Source organism: Schistocerca americana, chromosome 2 (assembly GCF_021461395.2).
Source record: "Schistocerca americana isolate TAMUIC-IGC-003095 chromosome 2, iqSchAmer2.1, whole genome shotgun sequence".
NCBI classification, from domain to species: Eukaryota; Metazoa; Arthropoda; class Insecta; order Orthoptera; family Acrididae; genus Schistocerca; species Schistocerca americana.
The window spans coordinates 302382705-302398711 of record NC_060120.1 but is presented as its reverse complement, the minus strand read 5'-3'; the positions used below and the strand labels follow the sequence as shown (position 1 = coordinate 302398711).

At 42.7% G+C, this 16007-nt stretch overlaps 1 protein-coding gene and 1 pseudogene across 1 annotated transcript in view; one reads left to right on the top strand and one right to left on the bottom strand.

The window, feature by feature from the left end:
• LOC124591186 (ATP-binding cassette sub-family C member 4-like) overlaps nt 1-16007 on the top strand; it is a 384591-nt gene that overhangs the window by 164814 nt on the left and 203770 nt on the right. The window contains exon 5 of the mRNA XM_047131714.1: nt 523-757. Coding sequence (XP_046987670.1) covers nt 523-757 — 235 coding nt within the window. The remainder of the gene's footprint in view (nt 1-522; nt 758-16007) is intronic.
• Nucleotides 1122-1239, bottom strand: LOC124597228 (annotated as a pseudogene).

The window sequence follows — 16007 nt, the reverse complement described above, 5'->3', positions numbered from 1 at the left end:
ATTGTATTCTAGCTGCTGAATCATGAAAGTAACTAAATTTAGATTTTGGTTGTTCTTGTAAGGAATGCAAATAAAATTTATCTCGACAACACATCCAATTTTATTGACTTCTACCTAGTATTACAACCTTCAGGAAAGAGCGATATCTGGACAAGCTCGTGAACCTCTATTAACTGACTCCGATTTAAACGCAAGTACTTAGTGAACCGTGGATTAGAAAACGCTGACATCTATGCTGATTCACCGTGTTGTCTTTTACTACTCGTGTATCCGATTTTCCATTCTGATTTATTAAGTGCAGTAAACATGAGCGTGTCTTCTTCCTCATCAGAATGGGACTATCGTCTGAGATCTAAGGTTCAGTCATTGTTTCACGAGGGAACAGTGCACGATACAGGCTAAGGTACTGTCGCTCATGTCAGCCTCACACTGCATCGCGCAGCTATTCCTGCACAGCAATGCCCTGCCTCTCTTGAGCAGCAAAACTCTTCGCGTACTATAAGACGTGCTTGTCGTGCGCAGGTGCTGCGGCTGAGCCGTCAGACGCCGAGCGAGGGCGGCATGACGCCGACGGGTGGCGTCGTCAACCTGATGACCAACGACGTGAGCCGCTTCGACAAGGTGGTGCTGTGGGGCCACTGCGTGTGGTGCATCGCGCTGCAGCTGCCGCTCATCGTGTACCTGCTCTACACGCAGGTCGAGTACGCCGCCTTCGCCGGCGCCGCCTTCATCCTCATCATCACGCTGCCCTCCCAACGTGAGTACCGCCGAGCTCGTTCCCAAACTCATCTCCTCCAGGCCGATCGCCTTCCTGTTCCTGCATCCTACACAGAAGTCACAACGCACCCTCCAGATCCATCTCAACCAGTTCAACTCCTTCTTCAGATCGAAGCTTCTCTAGATGATTCCTTCGAGATAGTGTCCGTCCGAACAGGTCTCGGAAGGCGCAACGGTACCGACCAATCGCCGAGCAGAAGTTAGGCGTCATTGGATGCGGATATGGAGGGTCATGTGGTCAGCACACCGCCCTCCCGGCTGTTATAAGTTTCCGTGGCCGGAGCCGCTACTTATCAGTCGAGTAGTTCCTCAATTGGCCTCAAGAGGGCTGAGTGCACCCCGCTTGCCAACAGCGCTCGGCAGCCATGACGGTTTCCCATTCAAGTACTGGCCAAGCCCGGCAGCGCTTAACTTCGGTGATCTGACGGGAACCGGTCTTACCACTGCGGCAAGGCTGCTGGCATTCCTTCTATATCCCAAGCAATATTTATGGGACTATCCACCTGTATCTTCCACCTCCGCGAGCACTACTTATCCATTTAAGACGAACCCATCCTATCAACAATCACCCTCAAATGTCTTGCACTGACACTTGATAGTTAACTAACACTTGGTTTCTGCTTGTGCAATATCTCGATGAATGGATAGCTGAGGATTTTTCTTAATATTGTTCGAAACCTTCAAGAGAGCTTCTGATCTTCTTAGGGCTAGATGTAGGATATTGCTGAGAACAGTTACCCGTGAGGTGTTTGCACTCACAGTAGATCCTATAATTATTCGCATTGCCTGAGTTGCACCTCTGTCTTCTTAATGTAAGCGTTATTGATCCATGTCGAATAGCAGTATTCAGTGACAGAGTGTGATAGGAGTATCTTCTTAGTGTATGCGTTATTAATCCATGTCGAACAGCAGTATTCAGCAACAGAGTATGCTATTGCTTAGCATGTTGTTAAGTAATTCCGTGAATTTACCTCATGGGATCACACTCAAGAATTTCAAAAGAAGTCATTCTCGCCAACCCTGTCATAAGCAATTGATATATCTGGTAAAATCATTAGACGATCAATTCCAATTACAAAATGATCTAGAGAGAATTTCTGTATGATGTGAAAAGTGGCAATTAGCGCTAAACAAAGAGAAGTGCGAGGTCATCCACATGGGTACTAAAAGAAATCTGATAAATTTGGGATATACGATAAATCGCACAAATATAAAGGCTGTCAATACGACTAAATACCGAGGAATTACAATTAAGAGCAACTTCAGTTGGAAAGACCACATAGATAGTATTGTGGGGAAGGCGAAACAAAGACTGCGCTTTGTCGGCAGAACACTTAGAAGATGAGACAAACCCACTAAAGAGATAACCTACATTACACTTGTCCGTCCTCTGTTGGAATATTTCTTCTCGGTATGGGATCCTTACGAGGTAGGATTGACGGAGGACATCGGAAAAGTGCAAAGAAGGGCAGCTCGTTTCGTGTTATCGCGCAATAAGGGTGAGTGTGTCACTGATATGATACTTGATTTGGGGTGGCAGTCACTGAAACAAAGGCGGTTTTCTTTGCGGCGAGATCTGTTTACGAAACTTCAATCTCCAACTTTCTCTTCCGAAAGCGTAAATGTTTTGTTGACACCCATCTACGTAGGGAGAAATGGTCATCTTAATAAAATAAGAGAAACCAGAGCTCGAAATGAAAGATTTAGGTGTTCCTTTTTCCCACGCGCCATTCGAGATTGGAATGGTAGAGAAGTAGTTTGAAAATGGTCCTAGAAACCCTCTGCCAGGCACTTAAGTGGGAATTGCAAAGTAACCATGTAGATGTAGATGTATATGTAGATCATAGATCCAAAAAGACAAGTACATTTACTGATTTCTTCTCATATTTTCGCTATAAGTAGCAAGAGACAGTACCAGATCGTTACAACTTCTGCCTGATCTGACGCTGTTTGTACTAAGGGATATGTTTGTGGATGACTTCAAAACTTTTGTAGTAGATTAGACGCTCGAACAGATGGTAAGCGACCCTTGGAAGGGCTATTGGATGATAGCTTTCCACTTTTGTGAGATTTTTATTGGGTTCCAGTATAGCTAATACTTTTGTTTTCTTCGTCAGAGGTGGAAAGTTTCCGAGTTTTAGTATATTTGAGGAGAAGTTGATAAGCCATTTTACTGTAGCTGGCTCACAGAGAGCTATAAATTCGGGGTATATTCCGTCAAATCGAGCTGCTTTTCCAAGTTTCATAGTTCTGATCCCATTTCAAGAAGAGGGACTGCTGTAAAGGAAAAGAAGATTAGGATCTAACGTGCCTCGACGATGAGGTGATTAAAGATTGTGCGCAAGCTGGGACTAGGGACGGATGGAGAAGGCAATCGGCCTTGCCCTTTCAAAGGAACTATCCCGGCATTCACCTTAAGCGATTTAGATAAATCACAGATAATCTAAATCTGGAATTCTGGACGAGGATCTGAAATCCCGTCCTCTCGAATACGTGTCCAGTGTCTTACTACTGAGTTACTTCGCTCCGTTACATGCCAAGTTCGACTACGACAGCTCCCTTGTTTCTCTTCTTATTTACAATCTTGGTATTCTGTCACGTCTGTACCAACACATCTCACCGACCTACAAAATCTCCTTATCCTCTATCAGCACATCTTCAACAGTCGCTCTCTCCCAGACAATGAAATCCATCCTAACTTCTGTCCATCCTATACGAAGCGACTTCAAATCGAGATGCTTTTAACAGTTTTCACAACGAAACTCTGCCTCGAAGTCTGTCAGAAAAAAACTGGTCATATGTAAATAACACCGGCGGCAAAACACAATCACTATCTTCATTGTACGATAGCAGTGTTTACGTTACTGATGACATAGCCACTAAATCTGTGTCACTAAACAACGTTTTCCGAAGTTCCTTCACCGAAGAAAACGAAGTAAATGTTCCACAATTCGAATAAAGAAAAGCTGCAAACATGAGCAACTTAGAAGCTGATTTCCTCAGAGGATCGAAGCAACTTACTTCAATAAAGGCAAGTCTTTTACTCCAGATTACGTACCAGTTAGGTTATTTTCAGAGTATGCTGATACAATAGTTCCATACTTAGTAATCATAAACAATCACTCTCTCTACGAAAGATCCGTAGTATGGTTCTGGAACATATAGTGTGTTCGAACATTACGAATTACCCCGAAGAAAACGATTTATTGACACGTAGTCAGCACATCTTCAGAAAATATCGTTCTTGTGAAACACAACAAGCTTCTGATTCCCTCGAAGTAATGAGTGCTGTAGAGAGGAGTTCTCGAACTGAATCCATATTTCTAAATTTCCAGGAGGCTTTTGATAGCATTCCTCGCAAGAGGAACTGCCTGTCCATGGAGTATCGTCTCACTTGTGCGACTGGATTCGTAATTTCCTGTGGGGAATGTCACAGTTCGTAGCAACTGAAGGGAAGTCATCGAGTAAAACAGAATTGATATCAGGCGTTCCCCAAAGAAGTGAAACAGGCTCTTTGCTGTTCTTAATCTACGCAAACGATTTAGGAATAATCTGAGCAACCCTTCTCGATTATTTGCAGATCATGCTGTCATTTACCGTCTGGTAAAGTCGCCAGAAGATCAAAAGTAATTACAAAATAATTTAGACGAGACATCTGTGTGGTGAGATAAGTGGCAGTTGACAATAAATAATTAAAATTGTGAGGTCACCCAGATGAGTACTAGAAGGAATCCATCAAATTTCGGTTACATGATAAATCACCCAAGTCTCATGGCTGTCAATTTAACTAAATATCTAGGGATTTATCACACAGAAAATATTGTGGCGAAGGCAAATCAAAGACTGCGTTTTATTGGCAGAACGCTCAGAAGACGCGACAAAAACTATCATCTGATAGTGTATTTATATGCAGTAAGGGATCTAGTCAACTAGGATTGTCGGAAGACATCGATATACTGTATTTCAAAGGACGTCAGATTTTTTGGATTATTAGGGGAGGAAATGTCACGATATGATACACGATTTGCTGTGGCAGTCATTAAAACAAATAATTGCGGCGAGATCTTTTCACTAAATATCAATCATAAACTTTCTTCTCGGAGAGGAGAAATGATCATCGCAATAAAATAAGAGAAATCACAGCTCGCAAGATAGATTTAAGTGTTCGCTTTTCCCCCACGCTGTGCGGGTGCGGAATGGCACGGGAATAATCCGAAGATGTTTCGACAATTCCTCTGCCAATCACTTATCTGTGAATTGCAAAGTAGTCATGCAGATGTAGGAAATCCATCTAAGTTTCACTTAGACTCCGTTCCCTCCCCCCCCCCCCTCCCCCCTCCCCGGCCTTCTACCCAATCGAGGCTTCTCATCCTCCCCGACCGTCCACTTTTCCTATCTGCTTCATAATCATGGCCTGGTCTCGTCTGGCCCTATGATAGATGCACGTTTCCGTACCATCCGTTCTCCCACATTATGCTGATACGTATGTTATTTCTCCCATGATGCTAGATAATGTGGAATACAGCTGTAAATTATTTTAGGTTGGAGCGCGCAGCCTACTTTCATAGAAATTTTCTTCTCGTGTGTTTGTTGTTTATTTTATTTTATTTATTTATTTTTTTGCAAAAGATTTCGAAGTTTTAATACCTCAAGGTGGAGCCATTTAAGGCCTCAAAATCGATTGAAAATAAAGTAAACAACAAACATAATGGGTGGAAAATTAGAATTAAAGTAGGCTGTCTGTTCTAAAACAAGATCGCCATGTTGCCTGACTTATTGACTGCTCAGACTACACTGCACTGATTTCATTATTTTATTTCACATTGCCTATTTCGGGACGTAATGACCCATCCAGAATCACATGTGACTAAAAACTCAAATACATCATCTTTTTCACGTACACTTGATGCTGGCCTAAGATTTTCCGAAGCCGATGAAGCAAAATAAAATAATTAAATTAATATAGTGAAGTCTGAGTAGTCATTTAAGTCAGACAACATTAAATTACTGCTGCGTGTCCTTCAAAACCACCAGTAACGATGTATCGACTTAAAACTAATAACCACGTCCAAACCATCACGACTTACAGCTTTCCCATAACCTACGACTCTATATATCAATCACCCTAGTGTTTGTCTTTCCAGTGTAGGTGCTTCATATTCACCACCATGCGATACTGCATTACCAGTAACATCTTTCTCATCTATCTCCTGATTAAAAAAAAAAAAGAAATTGCGAATGTGTACACTTTTAATATCAGTCGGAAAATTCGCTCATTGAAGTAAAAGCACTGCCTGTAAAAGGTGTCCAGGTGTCCAGGTAAATTCCTGGATTGGCAGGCAGCTATCATTTCTCAGAATAGTCAAGCATTCCTGGATTGGTAAGCAGCTATGATTTCTCAGAATAATCAAGCCACTTATGTTGATCTGATGGTTCTTGTGTAAAATATACAATGGAAGCAGCGGGAAAGTTGCGTAGTCTAGCTGGTGTACATGTCTAAATTTTTCGTAACTGAATCTCTACCAGCGATTTACAGTTCTCTTAAAGACTCTTCATCTAGAAAAGAATTTAGAAACACGTCACTTAATTCTTTTGATGTATTTTTGTACGTCGACTTGGTGAGAAACGTAAACACAAGATTACTAGTGAGGAACAGGTAAGTTCATGCGCTTTGTACGTTCAGGAAGAGGGGCTTAGAGTGGTATTCCTCCGACATCTGGGCAACTGAATCAACTAATATATTGTGCCAATTAGTTGAGATGGGTTCTTCAAGAGGTTAATATTTAAAGTATCTTGAATTAAGTTGGAAAGAAATTCTGCTTTTATACCCTCTGTTCTGCTATTGTCTTCAGGATCTGTACGAGATCGGAGTGGCGGATGAACAACATTATAGATCCAGTTCTTAACAACTATGTAGGTTAAACAAAATATTAAAGCTCTTTTCCTAAGAGTATGTCAGTGAAAATTCTGCAGCATTTCTGTTACTTCGTAAGATCTGACTTAGTCTGTTGAAGGAGACATAGTGATGTGCGTTATTTTTAGTTGTCTTGATCCCAATAAAAATTACAATTAGCTGATTGCCGATTTCGGTTGATTAACAACCATCTTCAGATCGATCTTACTAAAGAATCAGTGCCAAAGTAGGATACTGGCCAGAACACCACCGTTAACTAAGCGTAACTCAGAATCATTTATTTTCCCTATGAAAAGGAATCTGTACCTGATTACAATGTTGGACAATTCTTCGTTACACGTCAATAGCAAAAAAATGTTCAAAGTGTGAAACCATCATAAGAGTCTTTTGTGTTTTTCAAAGAATGAATAGCAACGTTTGAAATCATCAGAAAAGATCGAAACACGCCTGTAACTTTTAACGCTGTCAGAAGACTTTTCTGACGGTTTCAAACGTTAACAACCATGCTTTGAACAAATTTTGCTGTTGATGTGATACACTTAGTAACGATGATGTGGTCAACATTGTACTTAAGTACAGATTCATCTGTAAGCACGATTCTGAGTTACACTTCGTAGGGATGATGATACGGTCAACGTTGTCCTTAGGTAATGCTTTTTCAGTAAGCATGATACGGAGATAATCGTTAATCAAGCGAAACTAAATCGGAAAATTATGATCTTATATTTTTTATTGCGATCAAGACCACTAAAATTTTTAACCTTTCTGTTGCTCTACGACATCAATTGGAGTAGCTTCTGATGATTCGGACTGTTTTTCTTTGCGTACCTTCGATGCTCTTGTTAATCCAACCTGAAAAAACTCACACACTCGTTAAGAGTATTTCAGTACGTGCCGTAGAGGTGTTTTGCAAACTATTTTCTATCTACACGCCGTATTTTTTCAGTATTGTAGCACTACAGACAAGTTGTCTATGTAGTTTGCCTGCAGTATACCCCATGCTATCATTACATTTCACATCCTCGTGCATTGTGAGTCCAAGATATTTTGTATAGATCAGCTGATACCAGTTGTGTCTCATGATTCATGTAGCCAGAGGCCATTAATGTTTACGTTTCGTGAAGTACACAACTTAACGTATCTCTGCTTACCACTCACTCTTTATCAATATCTGATTGGATATTACTACGACTTTTGTCTGACAGCACTCCTTCAAGGACAATAGACCCATTTCCGAAGTACGTAAGATTAAGGCTAGTGCTATCCACTAAGTCATCAATGTAGAACAGTAATGGGCATTTTACAGTGACATGGGCGAATACTTTAGCTTCTTCTATATATCGGGGGTTACACTCCATCCAAAATAAAGTGCAGCGTTCTGCCTGCCAAGGAATCGTCAGTACAGTGATAAACCAGGCTAGATTTCTCGTTTGATTGTGTGTTCACCAGGAGAACTTGGTGTGGTACTATAATGAAAGCTTTTCAAAAGTCTGCTAGGAAACACCGAAGCCACATCGTTACGTCGCAAAGCAAGAGCAGGCGCTGTTTTTTTTTTTTCTTTTTCTTTGTGTGTGTGTGTGTGTGTGTGTGTGTGTGTGTGTGTGTAAGCCTTGCTGGCTACTGTGGAGAAACTCCTTAGTGAAGTAGGTTATTAGTTGAGGTCTGTGTGATGCTTATTCGTTACTTATTCAGTTTATTTACAAGTTTCTCGAACCCTCTACGAACTTATTCTTAAATTTTTAGTCTCGTTGCCACATCTAAAAGGTAAAGATCCGCGGTTCTCTTCAGCTTTTGTGGCTGTTTTTAATTCATACTGAATGAGTAAAATTAGTGGCACGAATCTCTGTGTTTATTTGCATCCAAACGAAACATATGCTAACACTAATGTAACATGAAAAATCCTAAATTTGGTTTGAAATTGGTGTTGCTAATTTAAGATTTTTCTTACAGATGCAACAAAAATTATAAAACAAATTGGAGAATAAATAATTTATTAATCTAGGTGGCGTACCAGGGAACTAATTGGTTCCAAGTGCCAATAAGAAAGTGTTTATTTCAGATGCCAGTAATACTGAGACACAGTTCTTTTTATTTGTAGTAATACAAATACCGAAATACAACAGTAATGTTTTAACTAGCACAACTGCAGTTAACAAAATAATTTCTCATGTTCTCTAAATTTTTACTAGAAAATAACAAAATGACTTTCAGTAATGTCTTTTGTTTCTTAATCAGCGCCATTCTTGGGATCACGTGTTGGAAAGTTCTCTGTGGAAGTCCCTGTGCAGTTGAGAAAGAAATGGCAGCTTTGCAGCTGATAAACATGGCTGGTCTCACAGATAAATTGCAACATGTCATACATCAGCCATCGTCTTTACTCTTTGGAATTCGTTGACATTTCTCCATTTTTTTTTTAGAGTAAGCATTTTAATAGTTATTTCATACGGATGAGAATGAGACACTTTCGTCACACTGTTTTTTCCTTTTTTGCCTATTTTTTAAACCCAAATTGTCTCCTCCCCTTACAAAGATATTTTATTGATACAAAGAAAAGGTTACATGCCTCTGCTTACGACATAAACTGTGGATCAATTAATGGAGGAGAACGTGAGGCCTGGCACTTGGAACCCCAAAGGGAAGCACTACTTGACGTAAAGACCATGCGCCACCTAGTAAGTAATGTTTAAAACATTTTCTCCATGACCTGGCAGTTGAAACGAGTCTAGAGATAAGCAATAAAGAAATCGAGAACACGCTTTTTGTGAAAAAAATGGCCGTTTGAAATTTTCGCTTTTCACATATAATCTGCAAGAAATCTTGATATCACACTATTATTTCCCCCTTCCCGTTCCATTCGCGAACAGTGCGCGAGAAGAACGAGTGTCATTTAGCCCCCACATGAGCTCCACTCTCTCAGATCTTTAGGGACGGAACAGTAGATTAGTTGGCTGAAAGAGGCGGCAGTCGTATATTTAAGAAATCACAGTGGAATTAGTTCAACAGGGTTGAGGGCAATTACGTGAAATCAAAGTAGAAATTGGCGGACGTAAATCTGCAGTTCTCTTTTCCCAAATGGGAACCCAGTGCTTGACAATATAAACTATATTGCTCGCTCGGTCTTTATGCACCAAGATCTGCGTCGCGCACTGACGAACTCTGACGCATTGTTTATGTTACTAAACCGCTATACCGGAACCCAGTACCAGCTGCAAGTTGCCTCGCTAAGGGATTTAGGAGCAACAAAAATTTGATTTCAATATTTCGCGTACTAACTGGCCAAATTTGAAAGTTTAAAATGCTCTTATAATCTACTCGTTAAGAGGTACAACATTATGTTAAAAGTTTCACACAGTAAGACAACTTCGTTTAGATGCGTAAGTCAAACGAACTACAAGAAAAAAGACAAAAAAAGAACGCGAAGCACCATCAAGGAATTACCCGAACAGGACGGAAATCGGAAGATGTGATGGACACATACAGACAAACAGGTGACTACAATTTCAGAAAAATTGGAAGCTTTATTCTAGAGGAAGAGCTTCACAAATTTAGCAAGTAAGTAACACGTTGGTCCCTCCCTGTCCCTTATGCAAGAAGTTATTCGGCTTGTCATTGGTTCAAATGGTTCAAGTGCCTCTGAGCACTCAACATCTGAGGTCATCAGTCCCCTAGAACTTAGAACTACTTAAGCCTAACTAACCTAAGGACATCACACACATCCATGCCCGAGGCAGGATTCGAACCTGCGACCGTAGCGGTCGCGCGGTTCCAGACTGAAGCGGCTAGAACCGCTCGGCCACTCCGGCCGGCTCGACTTGTCATTCGGTGATAAGAGTTGTTGGATGTCCTCCCGAGCGATATCGTGCCAAATTCTCTCCAATTGGAGCTTTATATCGTCAGAATCGCGAGATGGTTGGAGGGCCCCGGCCATAATGGTCCAGACGTTCTTAATCGGGGAGAGATTTGGCGACCCTGCTGGCCAAGGTAGAGTTTGGCAAGCACGACGACAAGCCGTAGATACTCTCGCCGTGTGCGAGAGTAAAATGTAATCTCAGAACGGCTTGCCATGAAGGAAACAAAACGGAGCGTAGAATATCGTCGACGTATCTGTGTGCTGTAAAGGTGCCACGGATGACAACCAAAGCGGTCCTGCTATGAAATGAAACACCACCCCAGCCCATCGATCCTGGTTGTCGGGCCATATGGTGGGCGACAGTGAGAGTGGTATCTCGTCCCTGTTCGGGGTGTCCATGCACGTCTTCCCTGGTCATCGGGGCTCAGTTCTAAGCGGGACTCGTCACTGAAGGCAGTTCTACTCCAGTCAACGAGATACGAGGACGTACGGAGACGAGCTAGGCAGCAGTGGGATGCCAATCTGAGTGTCGCCCGCCATACGGCACTTCGTGGGTTATATTCTGTCGTGTTATTTATGTAAATGAGGTACATAAAAATGACCATTTGTGCCAAAACAGTCTCGCTTTTTCGGCGTGTGTTGCAATTGCTGCCATATTAGAAAGAGCTATTTCGTTTAGTCTAGTAGATGGTGACAAAACTGACGTAATCAAATCTAGAAACCACACCAATCTTGGGTACTATTCGTGTTAACAACTTTTTCAGCATTAGACAATGACATTTATTTGTTGTAGCTAAACGTTTGACGAACTTTGATCAGGTAATAGATTCTTTCACTGAAAGGAAAGCATATCGTGTATAGCTGTATGAAGATTAGAGAGAAAAAAATGCTGGGACCTAAGGATTGAAGAAACATGTACTGTCTTCCTTGTCTCTTGTCTTCACTTTTATGATTCCTATATTTAATTCTATATCTCACAAAAGAGACAGTTATTAGCTAATAATCAAGAGTGCAAATTTTATGAAGATTTCTTATTCTTCCAGTCACAAATTATCCCACCCAGTATTGGTTCAAATGGCTCTGAGCACTATGGGACTTAACATCTGAGGTGATCAGTACCCTAGAACTTAGAACTACTTAAACCTAACCTAACCTAATGACATCACACACATCCATGCCCGAGGCAGGATTCGAACATGGGACCGTAGCGGTCGCGCGGTTCCAGACTGTAGCGCCTAGAACCGCTCGGCCACCCTGGCCGGCCCACCCAGTACTAATTGCGAGTTTTTTAAGGGGTATAGGACGTCAAACCGGCCGACGGGAAAGCGGGTGAGGCACCACAAGAAATTTTAATGTCCACTGTCTGAATTCCGCAGAGCGAAATACAGTTACGTGCGATAGAAGAATGCTGTGTGAAGAGGCGTGGCACTGCACATTGGCACACTTAAGACCGAGTGACATGTCTTACATTTCCTCGTTAGTGTGGGGTGCCGTTTGTTTTCTTAGCAGGGCTCCTTTGGTTGTGATACTTGGCACCGTTACTTTACAGTACGCTGATACGCTATGACCCATTTTGTTGCCCTTCGTGACAAACCATCCTGGGCTTACATTTTAGCAGAATATTGCCAACTTGTACGCTGTGAGAGTTTCTACTGCTTGTTTTCATGCTTGCCAAAATCTACCTTGCACAGCAAGGTTTCGGGAACTTCCCCCATTTGAGGAGTTTTGGAGTATTATGGGCAGGGTGCTCCAAGCATCTCGGCAATTTGACGATCTAACGCGCCAGTTGGACAGAATTTGGCACGATTTTCCTCATGAAGACATCCAACAACTTTATCAATCAATGCCAAGCCGAACAACTGCTTACATAAATGCCATAAGTAGACCAACGCGTCACTGACCTGCTCAGTTCTTGAAGCTCTGTCTCTTGAATAAAACATCCAATTCTTCTGAAATTGTCATCATTTGCCTTTGTCTGCACATTTGCATCACTTCTATCGATTTCCGTCCCATTCGGATTGCTCCTTGGTGGTGATCGTTCTTCTTTGTCGCAGAGTGTACCGGGTGATCAAAAAGTCAGTATAAATTTTAAAACTTAATAAACCACGGAATAATGTAGATTGAGAGTTAAAAATTGACACACATGCTTGAAATGACATGGGGTTTTATTAGAACAAAAAAAACAAAGTTCACAAAATGTCCGACAGATGGCGCTGGATAGCAGAACTGCCACCATGACGGGTGAGAGGTACGCCGATATGTTACAGAATCGCATCATCCCCAGCCTGGCTGATAAGCACCTGCTGGAACGTATGATGTTTATGCAGGATGGCGCTCCACCCCATATTGCCAGCCGCATGAAAGATCTCTTGCGCACGTCGTTCGGTGATGATCGTGTGCTCAGCCGCCACTTTCGTTATGTTTGGCCTCCCAGGTCCCCAGACCTGGGTTATTGGTTTTGGGGTTATCTGAAGTCGCACGTGTATCGTGATCGACCAACATCTCTAGGGATGCTGAAAGACAACATCCGACGCCAATGCCTCACCATAACTCCGGACATACTTTACAATGCTGTTCACAACATTATTCCTCGACTACAGCTATTGTTGAGGAATGATGGTGGACATATTGAGGATTTCCTGTAAAGAACATCATCTTTACTTTGTCTTACTTTGTTATGCTAATTATTGCTATTCTAATCAGACATATCTGTCGGACATTTTTTGAACTTTTGTATTTTTTTGGTTGTAATAAAACCCCATGTCATTCCAAGCATGTGTGTCAATTTGTACCTCTCTATCTACATTATTCCGTGATTTATTCAGTTTTCAAATTTATACTGACTTTTTGATCACCCAGTATTTAACACATTAGCCCACTCGTAACGCAATCAGGCGTTTGAAGCTTATGCGTGGGAAATCAATTGTTTAAAGAATCAGTGGTTTACTGGTGTTAGTAGAATAGCGTCTGATAACTCGCCGAGGTTTTTGCTTTGTAACCAGAGACACTGTGAAGTGGCTAGTAGGCGCGGGGTAGTTCCGTGAAGGGCTGTTATCTGGGAGGCTGCCGGATAGCCGGTGGAGGGCAGCCTTTCCGGGAATGCTGACGCCGCGTCGCAGAGTGGCAGCTCGGACAGGAGAGAAACAGCAGACGCGGCGCCCGCTGGGGGGCGTGCGCGGCGCGGCGCGGGCGATAGCGGCACCGGTTGAGTCAGGAGAGCACTGGTGCGTTCCGCACCACGCGCTTTTCCAACAACCTGCTCTGCTCCACGGTCCTAATTTCCGCTCGATAAGCGCCAGGTGGGCGCGATAAGATACCACGCTTTGCGTGCAAGCCACTATGACAGTATTCTTGGATTTGCTGGCCCTTTTAACGAACAAAAAAAAAACACAACTCTTTGTGCCTTCAGCAATTACACGACCGCCTGCTGCAAGATCTGCTACACAACGTGAGATAAAACACGAAATGTTTTGTGAGTTATTACGATAGGTTTGATCCTTCCTGCCCGGATTTCCTCTCCTGTACCAGTCCGTCCATCACACAGTAATACATTCAGTGCCTTCAATTACTTCAATGACACACTGCTTTGCTGAACTCAAGGACGAAATTAAGTCGCTATCGTAATACATGTAACCGTCAAGACACGCAGCTCTATGAAACTTGGACCTTACATAGAAAGAACTGCTACAGCATAGCACAGAAGGTAACTGAAAGAAATGTGCAGTGAGACGGAAAGAAATAACACTTTCCTTCGAAGACAATAATTACATGGAAGTCACTGAGATTTATAATTGCCCCCGCACATTACAAAAGACGGGTCATGGTCCGTAATAGGGTGTGTGACCACCACGAACAGCAATGAATTCTCTTCAATGTGCTCCCACGGTGACTATAATGTTGATAAGGAGTTTCTGTGGTAGAGCGTCCCATCCCTCCTCCAGCGCCGTGGACAACTGTTGCATGAAACTTCGTGGCTGATTAAAACTGTGTGCCGGACCGAGACTCGAACACGGGACCTTTGCGTTTAGCGGGCAAGTGCTCTGCCATCTGAGCTACCCAGAGTACAGAGTGAAAATCTCATTCTGGAAACATCCCCCAGGCTGTGGCTAAGCCATGTCTCCGCAATATCCTTTCTTTCAGGAGTGCTAGTTCTGCAAGGTTCGCAGGAGAGCTTCTCTAAAGTTTGGAATATAGGAGTCGAGATACTGGAATAAATAAAGCTGTGAGGACGGGCGTGAGTCGTGCTTGGGTAGTTCAATTGGTAGAGCACTTGCCCGCGAAAGGCAAAGGTCCCGTGTTCGAGTCCCGGTCCGGCACACAGTTTTGATCTGCCAGGAAGTTTCATATCAGCGCATACTCCGCCGCAGAGTGAAAATCTCATTCATAACTGTTGCATGGTCGACAGTGCAGGACGACATCCCGCAATACGTCTCGCCAACGAAACCAAGGATTTAAGTACCAGCTTTTGGCGAGAGGTGGGAACACGTAATGTACCCAGGAACATGACGAACGTGATCGTTTTGGTGGTTCAGGTGTTACAGTGTGGCGAGGTATAATATTGCATGAGCCTGCTGACGTCCAAGTATTTGAACACGGTACACTGATTGGTCAAAGTTATTGTGACACGGTACTGCTCCTAAAGGTGCGTCTTTTCAGGGGTGTTTTCGCACCTAGCTTCGTTTTTATCGGTGACAACACACGACGGCATCGAACTGCGCCGGCGGAGCAGCTCTTGGAACTGGAGGATTGTCGTTGATTTAATTTCTCTCCCCTTTTCCTCTAATTAAATCACATTGATAACGTGTGGGATGCGCTGAGGAGACCTACTTTAGTCTAATCATTGTCTCCCTCTGATAACGTATTTCTTTCAGCTACCTTCGATACTTTATTCTAGCAGTTCCTTCTACGTATGGTCCAAGTTCCATCGAACTATGTTATTTAGCAGTGACACACCATGCGAAAGTTACTGTCGTTCTTAAGTTTGACACAGAAGTTTGCATTCATCTCTGTCTTCCCTTACAACTTTTAGCCTTTACAGAACTCTCTTGTAGCACGAATATTATCCTAAAAATGATTCAAATGGCTCTGAGCACTATGGGACTTAACATATGAGGTCATCAGTCCCCTAAAACTTAAAACTAACTAACCTAAGGACATCACACACATCCAAGCCCGAGGCAGGATTCGAACCTGCGACCGTAGCGGTCGTGCGATTCCAGACTGAAGCGCCTAGAACCGCTCTGCCACAATTGCCGGCGAATGTTATCCTCTTTTGCTTTAACAAATTTCCTATTATTCTGTCCCTTCTACTCGGGGATATCCACAATTCCTTTCCTTGCTGAGCGTCCAGACAAACTCTTCATTCTTATCAATTCACACTTAATTTTCAGCATCCTCAGACGCTTCAATTCTCTTCTTTTTCCGTATTCCTACAGCACATGTTTCGCTTCCATCCGACGCTGCGCT